This window comes from Homalodisca vitripennis, chromosome 8, assembly GCF_021130785.1.
Source record: "Homalodisca vitripennis isolate AUS2020 chromosome 8, UT_GWSS_2.1, whole genome shotgun sequence".
Taxonomy (NCBI): domain Eukaryota; kingdom Metazoa; phylum Arthropoda; class Insecta; order Hemiptera; family Cicadellidae; genus Homalodisca; species Homalodisca vitripennis.
Window position 1 is genome coordinate 18,238,735 of NC_060214.1, and position 23,013 is coordinate 18,261,747.

A 23,013-nucleotide genomic window follows, 5' to 3' on the forward strand; every position below is an offset into this window, starting at 1 on the left:
CCTGTGTATATTTTTTGTCTATTTCCATTTTCATGATTAGTGTTGTATGTATCCCTGAAACTTTCTTTTTTGAAAGGGCTTTACATAACTGAGCTGATTTAATACTACTTCTAGTTCTTCCCTACCAGCAAGGGATTGTAGAATTTGCCAGACTGGCACTTATGTGTGGCGGCAAATGTCGACAAATAAAGCCAACAAACGTAAGGTTATCCATCTGGTTGTCCAATTTCTTTGCTATGTCAAAATACCCAAGCACATAGTTTGTCAAATCGGTTTTACCTTCACAAAAATTCCCATTACCCATCAATTTGTTTTCAAAATCTTTTTGTTTAGTAATTCCCCAGAATCTCTTTTTGAAATCATTTCTAAATTGTACAAAACTCTCCCATTTGTCAATGTTTCTCCGAGCCCACTCAGATGCTTCCCCCTTCAAGTATTTTACAATATACAAAAGTTTTGTTTCCCAGTGTTCTTGATTACTATTAGTAAATTTTTCAGCCAATTTCAAAAAGTTCATAGGGGTGAGTCCTATCATTACCCTCATCAAACTCGGTCAAATAGAGTTCCGCCATAATATTACAAGCCGGTTGTTGATTAAGACTGCTACCCTCCATTTTTTACGCTTTTCACAGTGGTCTGAACTTTGTTTCGACTCAACTAGTAGGTCTGATTCCTCTTTTAAAATTTGATTTAGATTCTTCCCGTTTAGGCCTACCTTAGTATTTTCACTCATCCCTACATAATCTTTTATGCTCAGTATCTCCGTTGCATGTGTATCGATTTTATTTACTATCTCATCAACCCGAGAACTAATCTGTGAAACCTCTTGATCGAATTTTTGATTGACTTTAGCAATTTTAGTTTTCAACTTCTTCCCCCACAACTTTAATCTCTCCCTTCAATTCACTTTGAACGTTCTCAATTTTTGTGTTTAATTTTTGTTCAATTTGTGTCATGCCCGTTTGAACGTCATCCATTTTGCTATAAATATCGGTTTTTAGGTCATCCATCTTGTTATAAATATCGGTTTTTACCTCATCCATCTTGTTATTTAATCCATCAAATTTGTCATTAAGTTGTGTCATCAAAAACAACAATTGCTGATATGCATCAGTTCTATCTAGGCCTACCACCGTTTCAACATTATTCGCATTAGCCAAAGAGCTGTCTGATCTAGGCCTATTAGCTAGCTCCGCGAGTGTCATCTCACTACTAATGTCCGAATTGTCAATATTCTCTAAGTTCTGATCCATCATTTTTTAATTTTGATTTTAGTCTATTTCAAATTAGAAAACCCCTACACAATTATTAAGCTAAAACCACTTTTAGCTGCCCCACGTTGGGCGCCATTTGTAACGGATACGTTACATTATAATAAATAGTAAAAAGATAGGTTTTGTGAAAAATATATTAGCTTTAGACTCTTTGTCTTTACAGGGTCGTTTTACAATGGGTGCGGCGTAAGGGCAGCTATGTGTGGTAAAATGAAAATAAAATTTTGATAGAAACAAATTTTAGATTTATTGAATAAAAACTAATACTAATGAAACATGATTTTGATGAAATGAAATTATGGCTATGCTTAAAATAACATCCTACAACACAAAATCCAATTAGCTTGAAATAATTAATTAGAAAATACCCCTACTCCCTAGCAGTTAAAATTTAGAGTCTGATTAGTTAAAAATGTTGATCAAAAAGGTTTAAATACTCTTAAACATATTCACCAAATCCCATGATGGCGACACGGCGGTCCTCACAGATAATTGAAAAATTTAAATTTGGATCACATTGAAAAAAGACTGATTAATAATTGAAAAATTTTGAAAACTGTTTCACAAGGTACTACATCATCAAGAGGTCGAGGAAGAAGACTCTCTCTTTCCCAAACTCCGCGTCAGTAGCGCAGAGAGGGAAAAGTGATACCCTTCAAAACGGAAATTTTCCGTTTTTTTGGTCGAAAAAAAAATGATCCGCTTTTACTTCTGGCTAACAACCCACTCGAATTCGGTGCGCAGGAGAACGAGTTTGCGTTCCCGCGGGGTCGCTACCCTCCAATGAGAGTAATCGTTACGTTTAGCCAATCGTGGCACGCGTTTTGCCGTGTTTAGCTTTGTTCTTTGATGTTGATGAGGAACTATCGAGTTTTATTAAATATGACCGCTTTACTATTCGAGATTTATGTTTGAGGTTACAAAACTGTCAGTGACGGACTATGTCACCATGCACAACTAACTTCATAATAAATTGAAATTTGATTATTCTCAAATATGAGAATGATAACATTAACTAAGCAATTAAATTGTCGGTTTGGATTCCTATTCATTTAGATTTATTATTAATAGAAAAATATTATTTATTGTATTATATTATTCTCGAATTTATTATTAATTGTAAAAGTTGATTTAGGTTACAGGCTAGGCCTATACCCGTTACACAATAGACATTAATGCTGGGTATCACACACATGATATCCTATAGGTCGGCTATACCTCCCACCGTCTGCTGTGGCACAAAGGTAAATAACTACCAATAGACATTAATGCTGGGTATCACACACATGATATCCTATAGGTCGGCTATACCTCCCACCGTCTGCTGTGGCACAAAGGTAAATAACTACTAATAGACATTAATGCTGGGTATCACACACATGATATCCTATAGGTCGGCTATACCTCCCACCGTCTGCTGTGGCACAAAGGTAATAACTAACCAATAGACATTAATGCTGGATATCACACACAATGATATCCTAAAGGTCGGCTATACCTCCCACCGTCTGCTGTGGCACAAAGGTAAATAACTACCAATAGACATTAATACTTGGTATCACACACATAATATCCTATAGGTCGGCTATACCTTCTACCGTCTGCTGTGGCACAAAGGTAAATAACTACCAATAGACATTAATGCTGGGTATCACACACATGATATCCTATAGGTCGGCTATACCTCCCACCGTCTGCTGTGGCACAAAGGTAAATAACTACCAATAGACATTAATGCTGGGTATCACACACATGATATCCTATAGGTCGGCTATACCTCCCACCGTCTGCTGTGGCACAAAGGTAAATAACTACCAATAGACATTAATGCTGGGTATCACACACATGATATCCTATAGGTCGGCTATACCTCCCACCGTCTGCTGTGGCACAAAGGTAAATAACTACCAATAGACATTAATGCTGGGTATCACACACATGATATCCTATAGGTCGGCTATACCTCCCACCGTCTGCTGTGGCACAAAGGTAAATAACTACCAATAGACAATAATGCTGGGTATCACACACATAATATCCTATAGGTCGGCTATACCTCCCACCGTCTGCTGTGGCACAAAGGTAAATAACTACCAATAGTCTGTAATGATGGGTATCACACTTCAATGTTTTTACCTGGGTCAGCTATAACTCCTACCCTCTGCTGTGGCACTAAATTAACTAACTACCAATGGTCTGTAGTGCTGATTATCACATTTCATTGATATTACCTGGGTCGGATATACCTCCCACCGTCTGCTGTGGCACAAAGGTAAATAACTACCAATAGACAATAATGCTGGGTATCACACACATGATATCCTATAGGTCGGCTATACCTCCCACCGTCTGCTGTGGCACAAAGGTAAATAACTACCAATAGACATTAATGCTGGGTATCACAAACATAATATCCTATAGGTCGGCTATACCTCCCACCGTCTGCTGTGACACAAAGGTAAATAACTACCAATAGACAATAATGCTGGGTATCACACACATAATATCCTATAGGTCGGCTATACCTCCCACCATCTGATGTGGCACAAAGGTAAATAACTACCAATAGACAATAATGCTGGGTATCACACACATGATATCCTATATGTCGGCTATACCTCCCACCGTCTGCTGTGGCACAAAGGTAAATAACTACCAATAGACATTAATGCTGGATATCACACACATGATATCCTATAGGTCGGCTATACCTCCCACCGTCTGCTGTGGCACAAAGGTAAATAACTACCAATATACAATAATGCTGGGTATCACACACATGATATCCTATATGTCGGCTATACCTCCCACCGTCTGCTGTGGCACAAAGGTAAATAACTACCAATAGACATTAATGCTGGATATCACACACATGATATCCTAAAGGTCGGCTATACCTCCCACCGTCTGCTGTGGCACAAAGGTAAATAACTACCAATAGACATTAATGCTTGGTATCACACACATAATATCCTATAGGTCGGCTATACCTTCTACCGTCTGCTGTGGCACAAAGGTAAATAACTACCAATAGACATTAATGCTGGGTATCACACACATGATATCCTATAGGTCGGCTATACCTCCCACCGTCTGCTGTGGCACAAAGGTAAATAACTACCAATAGACATTAATGCTGGGTATCACACACATGATATCCTATAGGTCGGCTATACCTCCCACCGTCTGCTGTGGCACAAAGGTAAATAACTACTAATAGACATTAATGCTGGGTATCACACACATGATATCCTATAGGTCGGCTATACCTCCCACCGTCTGCTGTGGCACAAAGGTAAATAACTACCAATAGACATTAATGCTGGGTATCACACACATGATATCCTATAGGTCGGCTATACCTCCCACCGTCTGCTGTGGCACAAAGGTAAATAACTACCAATAGACAATAATGCTGGGTATCACACACATAATATCCTATAGGTCGGCTATACCTCCCACCGTCTGCTGTGGCACAAAGGTAAATAACTACCAATAGTCTGTAATGATGGATATCACACTTCAATGTTTTTACCTGGGTCAGCTATAACTCCTACCCTCTGCTGTGGCACTAAATTAACTAACTACCAATGGTCTGTAGTGCTGATTATCACACTTCATTGATATTACCTGGGTCGGATATACCTCCCACCGTCTGCTGTGGCACAAAGGTAAATAACTACCAATAGTCAATAATGCTGGGTATCACACACTATGATATCCTATAGGTCGGCTATACCTCCCACCGTCTGCTGTGGCACAAAGGTAAATAACTACCAATAGACATTAATGCTGGGTATCACAAACATAATATCCTATAGGTCGGCTATACCTCCCACCGTCTGCTGTGACACAAAGGTAAATAACTACCAATAGACAATAATGCTGGGTATCACACACATAATATCCTATAGGTCGGCTATACCTCCCACCATCTGATGTGGCACAAAGGTAAATAACTACCAATAGACAATAATGCTGGGTATCACACACATAATATCCTATAGGTCGGCTATACCTCCCACCGTCTGCTGTGGCTCAAAGGTAAATAATTACCAATAGACATTAATGCTGGGTATCACACACATGATATCCTATAGGTCGGCTATACCTCCCACCGTCTGCTGTGGCACAAAGGTAAATAACTGGGTCAACAGCAAGTCACATTCTCTGCTTTAGGTTGGTACAGCTGGTTACTCCTAAATAATTGTACTATGTAAAGTAATATTAAGTGTTAAAATTTACATATTTTACATTAAAATGTTCCTATTTGTGAAAAATACCAAATCAGTATATATGTTTTCTATTACCTTTTGTCTAATAAAAAAAGGGAAACAATAAAATACTTTTAATATGTTGTTAATACAAATGGGATCTGATAATGGTTCATTATTTCAGATAATTGAAGGATTTTGCTCATCATCTTAGGATCTTTTTTGAAATGCTTTTTTGTCTTTTTTAAATGGCAATGTTCCGTTTGAGTTCTTTTATCCATTTCAATTGGCAAAATATGCAAATATCACATTCCATAAGAGTTATATTGTTATAAATAACAATTTTTATCTTATACCACCTAATGTTGAGCCATTTTAGAATTGTATGTAATTTTCAGAAGCAGATGAGAAAGAGCGGAGCATTTTCAACGTGGATGACTTTGCCTACCACCTCGTACACGCAGTGGAAAAGCCAAATCGGCCGTGTTCCATCGAACACAAGCCCATCCTGCTGGACAACTACGTGGGTCTGGGTTCCCTCATTCACAACAAGAATGCTCTTGGCTTCTTTAAAGTCAGGGGGAAATTCAGTTTCTAAACGGCTGCGATTCACTTTTACTTGATGTTACTACACGAATCTGAATTCCACCATTCCCTTGGCCAGTATTTCTACACCATATTAAAATATAAGGATCTTGAGTCAATTGCCATTATACTTCTTGAATGTTTCAACTTAGCCTTATAATTGAGTATAAGACTCCAATATCCGTTACCTCATATTGTTATTGTTTTCTGTTAGCATTTTTGTTATTGTATAGTATTTTTATACTCGTGTTTTGATTTATAGTTTATATTTCAGAGTAGTTTTAGAATTGTTTTCATGAGCAATGCTTCTTAACTAGTCTAAAGAGAAGATTTTGTAAGCAAGAATTTATTATGGAAATATTAAATCGAGAAGATTTAAAAGTATCATCACTTAATCAATTTGTAGAATTTTAGTTTGATTTTCTGCACTAAATCTAAGTTATTACAACGTTATATGGTTGATTTATGTTATACAGCATAATTGATGAAAGCATTTTGTAATAACTCTAATAAAAATGAATGTGTACGTATATTTATTTGATTTTAAACAATATTTTGACAAATCTAAAGTATATATTTTTATACCATAAATAGATTTAAGTCACTTAAACTTGCTCTTTACTCCTGCAGTTTATTTCAAAATAGACAACTAGTTTTGGCTTTGAGCTGGAAAAGTTAATGTCATAACAATATTTTAAACATAAGCTATAAATAAACACGATACATATCTTTAATGCTGTCAATCGTACTAGTCATGACTAGTTTCGGTACTGCTATCCCATCATCAAATCTATTAAAAATTGTGCATTCAAAGTTAAAATTACCACACTAAACAAATACATACGCATTGACACACTTGACACATTAAAGATTTGTGAATTTAAGAATGTGGCTGGCCAAATACAAGAACAGACTACAGGATTATGATCGTGGTGGAGCTACATACAAGCCAATGCCAGCTTGATAACACTGACATTGAAAGACATAATCAGCTGACTGTTGTCTGCTTGTCCAATGCTACCAAAGCATTCCGTTACATCATATGACTATTTGAACTGAATTATTTTTTCGTTTTAATACATCATTTGGCAACGTGTTTATGGTTTTGTAATTCCTAAGGACATTTATGATGGGGCCTTTTTACATTTGTGCAGTACTCTTAGATTATTATAGTAGCTGTTGGTGTAATGGTTCGCATTAACCAGCTGTTCTGCAAAGGTGTTGACCCTGTGTCAACAGTTTGGCTTGGATAGGCTTTCAGTGAATCGTTTGTGGAAAGAACAACCTGATTGTATGACGTAAAACTTCCAACAGTCTTATCATCTAACTTGTTGTTCTTTCTTATATTTTTGGTTTTTTTATTCTAAAGTCAGTCCAATTCATTTCAGGTTTTATGTGCCAAAGCGATGTTATTCTTAGTCATCACTAGTTTAAAAAAATTAGGATTGACAACATTATAAGCGTAGCCTGTTTGTTTACAGTAAAGAATCAATCCATTCGCAAAACATGTATAAAATATTTGAACACAATATTTTTAGAGCCAACTTCACTGCATTCTTCTTCTCATAAAATTTTTAATCTAAATCTAATTTAAACCTTGTATCCCATGTTGTCACCCAGATTTCCAAGAGTATGTCTACATTATTTGACATATCTAAATTTACATAATATATGCCTACTTATAATATTAAGCAAGTTTGTTTGATTTAAGCATAAACAACTTATAAACATTTTCTCAAACTGTCAAGAATTGGATTACACCTGTTTTTATTACATAAAGAGGACAAAAAATTGTCTATAGGCTGACACAACTAAACATTAAATTTTACAGGTATGAGTTTTGAGATGCTGTATTTTAAAGCTAACACATATGAAAGAACTACTTTTTGTATATACTTTTTTTATAATAATGTTCATTGAAAACTTCTGTGTGATTTTTTTGTTAGATAATCAGTAACAATATTGAGAAATCTAGGAAAGAGTTTAGTGGGTAAACGAGTATCATATCTTTAAAATAAAACGTACAATATTCTGTGCAAGACCAAACATAATTGAATAGATCGTGTACAGATTATCGTTGCTCTTATAGGTTGAAAATTAAATAAGAGGTACAACTGACCCCTGATCCAAGTTTTGGCTCACGCAACGGTTCCTGATTTATTTGATATAAATTTGGATCAAAGATAAAAGGATCAGAACAAAGTTTCAAATGAAACAAAATTAGTTGAGAATTGAACTGATGGTCTTGGGTCCATCTAGTCCATTAGACAATCCAATAGTGTCAGATGTACTTAAATATCGATATGCGTAGTCGTAGATGTGATCATTTCACGGACATTTCAGTAGAGATAATCAGTATGCATGTATGTATTTGATAAACTATTATTGTCTTGAAAGAAATTAATATTACTATTCTTTGTTTTAAGTTTGTTATTGACAATGGATCATTTGAAAGGATAGTACATTTTCCATCTGTAAAAAAAGTATAACATTAAATGTTGAAGGTTTAAATATACACTTTTCCCAGGTTTCAAAAACCCTAGTACATACATAAAAAAATTGTGGAAATGGGTTCAGTGTTCCACCTTCACTTGTGTGTGTGACGTGTGTGGTGTTTGTGCTCTTGGCTTGTGTGCAGTGGCATCAGCATTCATTCTGTCCAGTCTGGACCATGCACTGAGGTACCTGTTGAGTATTACTTAAACCTTTGAGTGGAGCCGATTACTGCACTTTTTAGTTTTTTTTATGTATTAGGGTTTTTGCCACCCGAAAAAGAGAAAAGTTTAAACCCTTAAAATATAGTGTTATACTTTTTTGAAATCTTACTATCCTTTCAATATTACTAAATTGGTCACTGCATTCAGACAATTCAGGGATTATATAATATGTAATGATAAATCAATTAGTTCACTAATATACAAATGAAATCTTTAGTTTTCAATTAACATAGAACCCAGAAAAAGAAATAAGGCTGATTTATCAATGAATTATTAAATAGAATAGTAAACAAGCTACATCCCAAAGTAAAATAAATATTTATTATGAGCACGTCTTGTGGTAAAATAAAACAATAACACATGTATTTATAATCACCTAACTTTTTTACTCTCAGCATAGTTTTCTGTTCATACAAGTACTTTTGTAAGTTACACAGCTTTACATAAGGAACTCTATGGTTAAATAATTTAATCTTTTGTAAGAATTACTTTAAATTCTAGTATTCTTTGGACATTGTTAAAACTAATTAATACTGTTAACTAAGTATTTGTTCACTTAATGTAATAAAATTAAAATGAAGTTTCATGCAAATTTTATAAACAAAAAATTTAAGCATTTAAGGAATCCACATTTTTCTATAGCATTATTAATAAATAAAATAAAACACCACACAGTTATGGTATTAAATACAAACCCAATTAAAAAGGCATATAATGTGTGGTTTAACACAATCTTTTAATTGTTTTGAAGTAAACGTTCTGTTTTTAGATACAAATATAGTTTCTGTCACTAATCTGTTATATTTTAAATGCCTTCAATAGTGAAGTGATAATTTGTCATTTTTCAATTCAACACCACAGGGCCTAAAATGTTGTAAGTTATTTATGTGCAATAATTGTTGCTGTTGATGTTTTGTGTATGTTATGTATTGCAACTATTACGTACAGCTTAATGTGATGAATAAAGTCATTCACTGATAGCTGTTGTGTTTGAGTCTGTCCGAAATGTTCATAAAATAATGTTTTTAAACTGTTTGAAAGTTTAAACTCAAACAATTGAATTCTGTATCTTTCTAAGTAATTAATTTCTGCCAACTTGACATAACTTGACGTCTTTGTTTAAATTTATTATTAGTAGTGATATATGGAAGGACTGTGAACTTTTGCCATAATTATATGTCACAAAAGTTTTAAATACAGCATTTTTAGACGTAGTTTCCGTTTTTTCTCCAGGTGTAAAATCCTGGAACAGAAGATTGAACAAGAAACAACACAGAGCACATCAAAGTGAGGCAAATTGACTCTCAGAATATATATTGCAAATCCAACAGGAAGGAGAGAAACAGATCACACATATGGCAGTGTCAGTGCTGTTATCATATACTGTATATATGGACACAGATAAGCGGACTAAAGTTGTCATACGAAATGGCAGCTTATTGTTGTTCTTATTATTGTCCTGATGTTGTGTGGAGATGGGTGCAAGCAAGTGGAATAATTGAATGACTGAGTAAATGGGTTTTAAAATATATTTTTGTTTGTTATGTAATATATGTTATTATACAAAGCAATACATCTTTTTTTTATTTTTATTTTTAAATTATTTAAAAACAGTAGCCAGAGTTATGTTAATTTTTTTTTACTGGAGTTGTTGGTTTTTTTTAAGGTTAAGTGTAAGAAAGGGCCGTATATCCTTAATTTTGCATCTGTACTCATAGTGGAATTATTCATGCAGTTATTTTATATCCAGCATCTGTTGTAGGGGTTTTACTACCACAACTAATTAAAGGAATAACAATCAAGCTATTCAGCAATCTCACGTTTTTGCTTTAAACCGCTCTGATTTGGTGTAGGTTGAACCATTTGGTGTAGGTTGAACCATTTGAGGTCGGATTTGTAGCAAAATCCACAAAAAGGCAGTTTTTGGACATGTCTTAATATTTTCTAAGTAGTGTAGCTTAAAGACTATTGAAGCTAGTGCTCAAAATTTGTGCATTCTTTTCTATTTTAAATGCTCTTTAATTTGATATAACACATGACTAAGTTTCATACATTTTTAAAATTTTTTTTCACCCAAGAACGGTTTTTGAAAACCCAAAAAACGTCCCCTTAGATTTTTTAACAGTGCATTGCTATAAAAACTTTGAAAGATTCAAGGTTACTACTTTTAAACAAAATTTTACTATTAAGATAGCTTAAAAACATTTTCCTAACTATGTTACACATAAAACATTATCTAGTTTTGAGATAATTATTTCATACCTAACTGATAATGGGACACAGTATCTTACCTAACATACATAGCAATGGCAGCTCACACCAAACCACTGTGTACTCCGGTAACAATTATTTAAAAAATAAGAACCCATTTTGGTCTCATTCTGAAATTTTTTATGTATGTAGTCAGTTATAGTGTAAATAACATATATTTTTTCAAAAAAATCAAAGGAGATGGTTTTTGGGTTTTTCAAAACCCGTTTTTTGGGAAACAAAATAAATGTCAAAATGTATGAAACATGATCATATGATATATCAAATCAAAGAGCATTTCAAATAGAAAACAGTACAAAAATTTGATCACTTTAGTTTCAATAGCTACATTACTTACAAAAATATTAAGACAACCAAAACTTCTCTTTTGTGGATTTTTAAAAACTTATCACTTAAAAGCCAAAAGGCAGAAAAATGTGAAATTTTGCATTTTGACAAGTCTTGGTAGGTACAACTTCCTTACAAACATTCAACAAAACCTGAGAAGTCAAGGTTCAAAATTATTTTGTCATCGGTTGGTTTGACATGGAATAACCCATAAGCAATAAATCAATTTACTAAACACAGCAGACTTAAATAAAATCATACCTACCATTGAACTAACCTCTACTGTTTACACCCAGAATGTTAAAACTCACTGAGTGACACTTCATTTTATAACAAAAACTTACAGCTGATCATTTTGTAACAATATTCTTTCGGCAGCAGTTTAATTTTACACACGGGTGACTGATGCTAGATCATTTTCTGAATTGCTTTTACTGCCTTACATTTGTTCCATGTATTGTGTATTATACTGTTTCACGCCTGCAGGTTTTACCAGCTAACTCAGTGTGTGTTTACAATGCACATGTGACATTTTACGGTCCATATCCACAACACAAAACTGAGTGTACAAAGGTAATTTGGAAAATAGGACTGAATTGCTGTTGCTAAATGAATATCACATGAACATTCAAACACACATGGCTACCGAGGCATTCCTTGTACATTAAACTATGTTAACATGACAGCTAAGGTGGGAAGGGCTGGTTCGCATTGAATCTTAACCATTTGCTAAGCGGAAAGTGAAATGGAGCTAAATTCAACATTTTGACTGAAGTATGATCAGTGACTGGTATTTGGCAACAAGAAATATTGAAGTGGTAAAGTGTCACCTACAAATATCTACAGATAATTGAACTGTTTGGCCCCAATATGGCGAGAAGATGTAAGAAGCTCACCTCTTCTCACCTTTTTCTACAAATAACCGTTATCTTCGTTCTTTAAGTACGAAAGTTCCAATTTTAGCTAAAATAGGAAACAGCTTCCTTTCATATGATAGCAGTTAAAGTTATAATTTTAAATTATCGTTTGACCAAATTTAATGTTAAAATAATAGATTTCTGAATTCCCCAAATGAGAACTGCTTATTTAATTCAAAATAAACAATATATAATTTTTGTATCGCCTACCATTGTTTATTAAGATCAGGTAAGACATTGTTGTAAGTGACTGTTGTTGTCAGATGACTTTTGTATGGTGAGTCATTTTGTAGTGTTACAACTTCACAAATTTTAAACGTGATCCCTTTTTGAAGAAGACCTGTTTAAGATAGAAGTGCCATTTGATTTCACTTTGTGTTATTTTGTTTGAAGGGCTACAAGTTGGAATAACATGTAAGGCTACAATGTTTAGTTCATTTCTGCCCCATAATTTTAAAAAAGTGAAAAAATAGAAATAAGCATAATGACACCCCCTAAAATCTTTCATTTTATTGTTATTATTACATAGTAGGGATTACTTTATTTCCCATTTTTTACCGTCTGCATGGTTACAGTTGAATTACATCGCTCTTATGACTTCTATTGATTGTTACAAGTTGTGTTTACTATTCTAAGAATACAAACCGTATTTGTAATTTAGTGGTTTTGTTTTAATTCTCAGATACCCTATTATTGGTGACCCTGATTTGAACCAGTTTTGCACTCTGTCTTGTTGCAGTGTGAGAATACAACATTACTTAATTCTGTGTGGAATTATTTTTTACACCTACGTGAATTTTCAACATGGAAGATTTACAAGAGCAGCTCCTTCAGTAGAATGGTGGACTCTAGTTCAACTTTCCTGAACTTTTACAGCTGACAGGAAGCCACTGTGTTCGAACGTACTTTATCAAGACGAAGCCTGGATCACTCTTTCGTGTTGTCCTGATTGTATCCTGACTGCCAAGAATATGAACAATGGTCCTTGCGGGCTTGACCACCGTCTGACAGTTTTCCACTGCATTTATAGTCTCCACGAAAACTTATGGACAGTATCCATATGATTATATGGCTCTCAAATCTAGGATTGTTCCGAACAAGTAATCTGTTAGTTACATCCACAATTTTTCTCACCGTTTTCGTAGTTGTACCATATACTCCACTGGAACTGTATGATACAGTAGCATTTTTAATGGCTAAGTAAAACTGATTTATCAGAAAATAATACAAGAAATCAAATGTAACCTTTAATCAGTAACATAATTCTGAGTTTATCCAGCATTTGAGAAGTGTTCATAGAACTGCAACATTTAGAGTTTTAATAAAAAAAACGTTTAAACATAAATTTAAATGTTAATATTGATAAATAGATTTAAAGATATCAAACTAACGTGTGTATCACTAAATTTCTAACATATCTTAAAAAAATAACGCAGAAAAATTCTTGATTTTCCGGAAGTGATTCAAATTGTACAATTGATTTCAAAGTTTCATGCTACCAGTGCTAGTAGTTACGAGCTCTCCCTTATCACATAAGGATGGTTGTTTAAAAACTACCCTTTGTGGTGACCTTGTAATTTATCATCCAATCTCGCTCTGTATATTAAATTTTTATCCCAATTCAGGTGAGTGAATGCCCTCACGATTTTCCTTTTGGCTCTTTTTTCAGCGGCAACGACTGCCCTAGAGTCATCATCCGAAGATGTCATGGCAGGACAGAAGATGTGGAGAGAGTCGTTTCTACTCCTGATAGCATGACGGCAATGGTAGCAAGTCACGGCTCCACAACAACAAGTCATCACGTTGCAACCGTCATCTTTGATAAACCTTCTCCTACATTTCCAACATTTCCTGATCAGAGCTTTTGTCATTTTTTCCTCTATAAAAATCCTCGCCTTAGTCTCCAAATCACTGTCCTCATCATGTTTAATTTTACGTTTTGCATCCTTCTTCATCGCTTGTTTTAAAACCCAATCTTCGTTGTCAGTGGAGCCGTCAGATTCGTCACTTAAAAATTCTTCCAGGTCTGAATCGTAGAAAGAGGAATCATTATCATATCTTGAGGTTTCCTTCGGTGAATTCTCAGGGGAGAGTATTTCATTTGCTTCCTCAGTTGCCATCTCAAAATTGCTTCTTACCAAAATATGTTAAGTACAGTTTAAAATGATTAGTAAGTTGTGTTTTTGTTGCCATGGATAATATATTCTAAACAATGCATTAAGTATATTGACAGCTACTCACATAGTAAGAATGTTGTTTACCATATATCAATATCAAATTCTGATTTGAATATTTATTTATTTTAATTTCAGGATTGAAAAGTTGCAATGTGTAATGGAAAAAAATATTTTTAAGCAGTTTCAAGATTTGTTCTGAAAAAATATATAGTTACACCATAAAGTCTAAATTTGTTACCAGTATTGCTTTAATTGTTGTATATTTCCTCTTGTGCATTGTATGAAATAGTCCTCAATGACAAGTTAGAGAGTCAATGCTGTCTTGGTCTTGGTTGAGATAAACAATAATCATTGTTATCTGTCTAGATTTCATCCATTGCAAATTGTCGTTTTATGAATAAATTCCTGTCTCTGATTGCAAATGAAGTTTAAAGAATAAAGTCAATATTGAAACTTTAAAAACTGTAGGTGCATTTACCCTTTAACTCTTTTTGTACAGAAGAAAATTTGTATTAGTCTAGCAATGTAAATTTAACAGAATCCATCATCAGTAATTTTTAATGGCATTAAAAAAAATCTCATGACAACATTGTAAATTTTTGTAATTTAATTGTACAAGCATTAAGTTCTATATAACAACTATGGTTTAAGTAGCTACGTTTTAAAGTCATTATCAACTCTACCTCTAAACCCCAGGTTGTGTCAAAGAGGGCTTCTCAGCTTGAACTTCACTTGATGAAATAAGGTATCCTTCACTTTTTTACCTCATGTGGGCTTGTTTGTCAGTAGAAAATCTTCACTGCCAAGTTTGCATATAATTTGATTGATACAAAAAACAATTTTAAAATTGTAATAGGACAACAAAAAAATGGTAACCATTGAAATATTTAGAATATTACATGTTAAATAATAATTTATATAACATTTATAAAAAGTGATTCTGAATATAATTTTGGATTTTTAGCTAAAAATGAGTTTTAGATTAAGGGAGCTGAAGTCTTGTACCAACCTCAGAACTCCCTCTAAATGCTCAACTCCCAAATGGTGTAGATGCATTTTTATCTTAAACACTCTACGAAACTTGACATATTCAAATATTTGAGTCAGACTATGGAAAACTGGCCTTAACCCTTAGCTGGTGCAGGATCTATAAGGTGCAGACTTAAGACGGATTTTAATGTTGTTATAACAAATACAGACTAATAATTTTTTCATAGTTTGTTTATTCCAGTTTTTGAACAGTTCTTTTAATTTAATGAAAATGTATTTGAAAATAATTATAAATTAATTTTTTGCCGCCTTAATTAGATAGAACAGTTTTAACAACACTTTCAGTAGAAGGCTCAAAAGTATTTCAGACCTAGGAGCCCAAGAAAGTGAAATCTGCACAATAAGTAGTTCCTTAGGCCCTGTATATAAATGTGGGTTTTATAACTTAGACCATTTAAAAGTTTTTGAAGTCTTTTCCAAATAACACTATGAGTATTATTGTAAGTACATACATAAAAATAAAATTTTCACTGTATATACAAATAGATCTTAATATGCAGATATTGGTGCTTTTTATACTTTTATTGCATGTCTGGTAGATATTTACTGAAGTGGCTATTGTTTTGAAGTACGGTAAGACCAAACATTCATGTCTACCTGAATACATACAAATTACTGTGAAATTGGAAGTAATGTATATTTATAGTGAACATTATGTAAATTATGTTAATTATTAATTTTGTGTCAGTGGCAAAAGTAATTCATTCTAATTGATTGTTTGAATATATTTTGAAGTATTAGGTTTTGCTTTACTGTGTACAAGCATATACTCGTATATCTTGATTACTCTTAGTACATCTGAGCTCTCGGGGTATAAGTTGTTTGTGCAATTTTACAAGGTTGGTGAAATTAACTGTAATTAATGAAACAAACTATAAGTAGTGATATTCCAACTACCACTCTGACTAAAAAAGTATCTAATGAATGATGAGGTAATTTTTAAGAATCTCACTTTTTAAGAAACATAAATGTTTTTGAAGAAAACACTCGCAGTATTTATTAGGTAACATCAAAATTACTGAGGGTTAGATCATTTGTGTTTGACCGTAAACTTACTCTATATAGAATATAGTGTGTGATAGCATATCTTCCATTTTCCAAAACTCAATAAAACTCATATAGGTAATGAAAAAGGAAATGTTTATTTTTATTATATACGGCCACACCTAGTGTTGTTTTACACGGTTTTGAATATCATACTAGGTAGGTATCTTTCTCCATTGGTTATACACTGCATTATTTCTGGCTTTTGTCATGACCCTTACCAGTATATTATATTTCAGTCAGGATGTTGGTCATAGATCTAGTAGGGTTACTGGACAACCGGCATAAAAGTGAAATTTGAAAAACGTCCTCAAAAAAATTACAAGTGGTTTATCAGGAGATTGGGCTGGTCACTGTGTCCCTCAGAATAGCCATTGATGCTTTTAAAGAGTACGTCGTTGCTTCATCCTGTTGAAACTAAATGTTCCTCAGAGTCCAATTCTCCAAGTCGTAGAAAATATTCCTGCAATACGTTCAAATTCTGGTCTGAATTTCTGTCCCTGTGATCTCATTTTATAAAATATAAACTAACGGACTAACATTGTAAATAAGAAAATTACACACAACACTATGACTATGCCAATTCAAAGGAGTTTGGTGCAGTTCTCGGGAATTGGTGTAAACCCAGTAGCGCATGTTTGTTTGTTGACGCTTCCACTTGATGAAAATAAAGCTTCATTGCTCAAGAACGCGTTTGAGTCACAAGTATTCCTTCGGTAGGTAATTGAAGTCACGGAGATGTTGTGCACAATCGCCAGTTTATAAGGACGATAATGAAGGTCATCCGGAGCAATGCATAACACGGAACGACCGGAAAGTTCGATATACGCAAATAGCGTGAAGATTGCAAAATTGAAGTTCTCACGGCCTCAATGTCCTCAGACGGTCTTATGAATAGAGGAATTACAGTTCTTCGTATTGTCGCACTCTCGTTTAGTCTGAATGTAATAATGTATATCCGGTCCAGAACTGAGCCCCATAAGGCTACATCGAAGGATTTCGGTAGGCGCGCTGGGTAGAGGCCACGCAACGGAAAATGTGCGTTCATCAATGTTTAAATCACTATGGTGACTGATGGTTGTTTAGAAACACAAATTTAGAACCACGCTCATCGAATGAAACCACTCCCACTCCACTGCGATCCTTACAGTCTGAATGGCGCACTTAAGAAAGTAAGTCATACTGTCGTATTATTTATATAAAAAACTCCAGATGGTTTAATAATGAGTAGTTAAGGCACTGATAATTAATATTTCGAAGTTAAACATTGAAATGATCATTATTCCCGAATTCAATTTCCCTAAGATAGCCATTCCCCTTTATTTAAACAGATACAAATAAAACAGTTAAACCCCCTTTTCAATGAATAAAACAAAAAATAAGTGACTCCTCCATCCTCCAATTATTCTTCATAGAATATAAAAGAAGGGTTTCCATTTTTGACATTGGAATGATAGTATAAAAATTAAACATCAACCAAAAAAACGGGCTGCCAATCTTGATCTTATTACGATTAAATAGCAACTTGAAATAGTTTTATTTATCATTATTGAAATTCGTTCAAGCAAAATATACAATACTTACACATTACTGTACATACAAGTTACGAGGACAGTTAAAAAAATGCATGGCAATCACATCTCAAGAAACTTGACATATTATTAACTCAACTAAACTTATTATACCCTATTAATTATAATATTCATTTCATGCAGCTATAATTTATAGTGTTTTGTTTTAATAATGATTGCGATGTGATGATAGAAATGGCACCGAAATTATGTGTCAAAGTCCCAGCTGTTAACTGTGATAAAAGAGCTGAAGAACAGCTGTTATTGAACATTTTCAAGACAACAAAAATAAAAAAGCTGGTTCGTACATATTGTGATTGGGATTGGATTTTGGAAGTTATATCCTGAAGTAAATTGTAGTCTGTTATGCGTTTTGTCAAAGTGTGATCAAATTCTTTGTTAACTTGCCAAGAAAAAATTAATAAATATTCTGAAATAATGTTTGGTGATTTCAAATGAAAAATGTAATACCTGCTACATTTGATAGAGAAGTATTTTAATAGTTGTTTAGGCCGAGTGTAGAAATGTGGGTAAAACCAAAGGAGGTTCTAATAGCGAATGCGTTTTGGTAAGTGAGGATATGTAACTTTGTTAATTAGCAATAACGTTAAATGTTAAAAATTTTACTCTACACACTAGCATTGTATATTGTGTAATCCACATTATCTTATGTAATTAACAAAATGACACTGTAAAAAATTCATAGCTTAGACCTGAACAGTAGATAAGTCTAGGCTTAGACTACATTTATATTGTTCACTAATAATCGTATGGTTAGTAGACATCAGCGAAAGGTTGAAGGGTTGGAATTTAAAACTTTCCCTCATTTAACCTTACTAGTGTAAGTTAAAGGATGCAACTCTGCTTACATGTATGTTATTCTATTACTTGTTTTAGTGTTGATTGCTTATCTGAGTTTCCATAGTCATCATTCAATGTCTTGTGTACTACTGTGACTCATGGTTTAGCCATAGCTTTCCATATACAACACATGAGTTCAACCGTCTCAATACTGAAGGGAGACCGGGGCACAGTGAGGCAGAATTTGGATTAGGGTCTATATTTTTATAAAATTGATTCTGACAAGTATCAACATGTAGAGGCTGCGGGTAGGGTACGATAAGCGGACCCGGTTTTTATATCGAAATTGGCAAACAATATTATTTAATCATAACAATCGATATAATCAATCGATACTGATTAATTATCTTGAACTATTAACTTAAACAATCTATATCAACGCTGTAAACTGATGACTACATTCTTTGATATAAAAAACTGGGTCCGCTTGTCGTACACTACCCAAGGCTGCAGTATAATAAGCAGCCACCACCACAATCAAACATATTCATGGTTATCTAAACTACAGAAACAAAAATTTCTATCAACTTACGATATAGGTATCTTAAATTGCATTATTGTTAAGCTGCTTTTATATTTAAAAAAGTAATAGTTAGTATAAAACTATCTAGACTATACGTGTATTTATAAAATGTACCGGTAATGTAACAAAAGAGTGTAATCTTTAAGTTAGTTACTTTTTAGTATTTGAAAGGATAAACATGTCTTGACAGCTTGCAACACAAATAACACATATCTACATTCTTACTTGCAGCTGTTACTAAAATACTATACAAATAATTTTACTTTGGTTGAATTAATTTTGAATAATATTGTTATTCAATACATTAAAAAGAGCTGGCAATAATTAGTTGTAAATAACTATAATTAGAATATTTTTGTATTCAATAGTTTAGGTAGGATAAACCATCATTTACTGTTTTGAAAAAAAAAGATTTAACTTGCTTTTGGTCTTTGTAAAGGTATCTGACAGTGGAGACTTTTACGACAGTCAATTCAGTGGCTTTCCATACAGTTTGGCACTCTGTCCCTTGCAGTAAAGAATTATTTGTGGTGATTTTATAAATAAGTCAGTATTTTGAAAGATTACCTGTTCCAAAAACCTTTTTTTACTTTACTCTCACCCAAAGGTAATTTTTTAGTAATTTTAACACATTATATGGGACATACAAAACTTGGTGGTTAGAAAGAATCAAAAGGGTTTTTGTGGATGACTTTGTTTTGGTGATTCAAAGCTCCACATAAGTTTCTGTTTTCATGGCCCTATGTCCCCCTTCAAATCCATGAAATTTAATACCAGTTTCTTCAATTTTATAAAATAAGTGTTTATTCATTATGTAATCGTATTAAGTAAAATACTGCCTGTTTTCACAACGAGAACCTGAACATTCTTGTGAAGTCCCTTTGAAAGATCTTCCACACTATTTGAGCAAATATCTGATTTCACTTTCATTTTTCCATAAATCAAATTACATCTTTTTCTTGATCAGTGAAAACAATTGTTTAAGATTTAAGAAGACCAAAAAGCCCGGACACTCTAGGATTTCTGACAATCGTCATTTTATTGTTAACTCACTTGGTAGAGGATATATGAAAATTATGTTTTACAAAAGCATAGCTTTTACTGGAAAAGCTTAGTGATGTTACCGCTTTTGAAACATCTTTGAATGACTAACATGTACCAGCTCATATTTTGTATTAAATTAATTTGGTTTCTGATCTGAAAGCTATTCAAACTTGCTCAAGTGACATCACACGGTTGTTGGTTTTCTGTACACCTGTCTTGGTCCCTACCATCACTATGTATTCTAGTAATCATGATATTTCCCCTATTTTCATTTCTTCCTGCTTTTTTTTGTTTGCCACTCTGCACATTCAAGATGAATCCTTTCTTTTACTGGAGTATCAGTTGGTATTTCTGGTTGTTTTCTCTTTTTTCGACTAGGGTGGAATTTTGCCTTATGTCTAATGTAATTGAGGTGGCTAGAAAATTATGCCTGCATTCAGGTGTAGATGCAACCATTGCAGATAAAAATGTCTCCAACATTTGTAAATTTGTTTGAAAATGTCCTTATACACATTTCAACCGATACTAAATGAAGACACAGCCACTGAGTTATACATAGCAGTGACAATGGCCACTTCACATATGTTCACAGTAGCTTCCCTGGCTTGTTGGGAAATCGCTAATGTTTTGTGTCAACAGTGAATGAATCAGTGGTATCATGGAGGTCTATAAATGTCCTTATACACATTTCAACCAATATTAAATGAAGACACAGCCACTGAGTTATACATAGGAGTGATAATGGCCACTTCACTTATGTTCACTGTAGCTTCACTAGTTAGTTGGTAATTGTCTAATGTTTTGTGTCAACAGTGACTGAATAAGTGGTATCATGGAGGTTTATAAATGTCCTTGTACACATTTCAACCAATATTAAATGAAGACACAGCCACTGAGTTATACATAGGAGTGATAATGGCCACTTCACTTATGTTCACTGTAGCTTCACTAGTTAGTTGGTAATTGTCTAATGTTTTTGTGTCAACAGTGAATGAATCAGTGGTATCATGGAGGTCTATTAATGTCCTTATACACATTTCAACCAATATTAAATGAAGACACAGCCACTGAGTTATACATAGGAGTGATAATGGCCACTTCACTTATGTTCACTGTAGCTTCACTAGTTAGTTGGTAATTGTCTAATGTTTTGTGTCAACAGTGACTGAATAAGTGGTATCATGGAGGTTTATAAATGTCCTTGTACACATTTCAACCAATATTAAATAAGACACAGCCACTGAGTTAAGTATATAACAATGACAATGACCACTTTAGTTATGTTCTAAGTTCACTGTAGTTATATGTTTTCAGGACCACAGAACAAGCAAGTCTGTACTTTGTGCTGCAGCGTCGGAAAGGTCATGGCAAGACTTCAAGTTTCACTTCACTATTTGTTGGAACCATAGACAGTGTTTTCGACACAAAGCCACCTCCGTACAGAATACTCCATCAGACACCGACATCGGAAGTTTACTACCGTAAGTGTACCGTGGATTATTGACAATACACCAGATTTCATCATTTTAATGTGTGTTTTTAAATCTCTTAATGTTCAACAAATAGTTACATTGTAAGAAGATTCTTGGAACATCGGAAAGATTTTAATTTGATACCACTAGTAAATGATCACACATTTTCCAATATTAATTTTGACTTTTTTTAGGCCTTTTGAAATTAAAGATCTCATCATTAGGCGACTCCACAAATAAATGAATATTTACATGTTTCTGCTTAATAAGTATTAAAATAACGTATGGTGAAACATTTGGAAAAATGGTTAGCCAGTATAAAATATTTAAATAGAATTACATTTTAATTTTCTTAGTAATTGAGATGAGAGCATAATTTAATATTCAATTGGTCCTTCTTCATTATTGATGTTTTTCTTGATTTTTGTTAAGTTAAAATATTTCCCAAGCATTCAAGTGTGTTTTGGTTGTAACTTCTTTTATAATCATAAATATGTATTAGAGATGATATGTCCATCTCTATACATTTAGTTTCTTTATGTTGTATTTTTGCTGTTATAAATATTTGATCGTTCTTTTTTTTAACTGAACGTTTTAATTTTGCTGTATTTTTCATTTTAGAGGTTGTGCAAAGATTTTGCTCTGGCTGATCACCAGTTGAAGTTGTTTTAATGGTTCACCAGCAGAGAATTAGTCACTTATCAGAGTTAACGTCATTAATGGAAAATTATGGCACAATAATTCTCTATAGCACTGCATATTTGATTGAATTTGTTTGTCATTTAAATTTTTGTAAGTTAGCAAGGGCAGGAAGAAATTATAGGAAATAAAAAACCAATCAAGTTCAGTTCAACCATCAGTTTTTTGTATTGTTGAAGTTTAGGTTGTTCTAAAATATTTGATTTTGTTTAGTTTCATCGGGCCACAGAACTAAAATGTAACTTAAAAATAAGACTTTTAATTTAA

At 33.5% G+C, this 23,013-nt stretch overlaps 2 protein-coding genes across 3 annotated transcripts in view; both read left to right on the forward strand.

Moving 5' to 3' along the window:
• The window catches only part of LOC124367375 (tumor protein p63-regulated gene 1-like protein), a 63,984-nt gene extending 55,988 nt beyond the window's left edge, over nt 1–7,996 (forward strand). For both annotated transcript variants that reach the window (XM_046824142.1, XM_046824141.1), the window contains one exon: nt 5,887–7,996. In XM_046824142.1, coding sequence (XP_046680098.1) covers nt 5,887–6,086 — 200 coding nt within the window. In that variant the 3' untranslated portion in view covers nt 6,087–7,996. The remainder of the gene's footprint in view (nt 1–5,886) is intronic.
• A 10,447-nt stretch (nt 7,997–18,443) lies between these two features.
• The window catches only part of LOC124367377 (TBC1 domain family member 9), an 84,611-nt gene continuing 80,041 nt past the window's right edge, over nt 18,444–23,013 (forward strand). The window contains 2 exon segments of the mRNA XM_046824143.1: nt 18,444–18,715; nt 21,890–22,056. Of these exon segments, the coding sequence (XP_046680099.1) occupies nt 18,672–18,715; nt 21,890–22,056 (211 nt within the window). The 5' untranslated portion in view covers nt 18,444–18,671.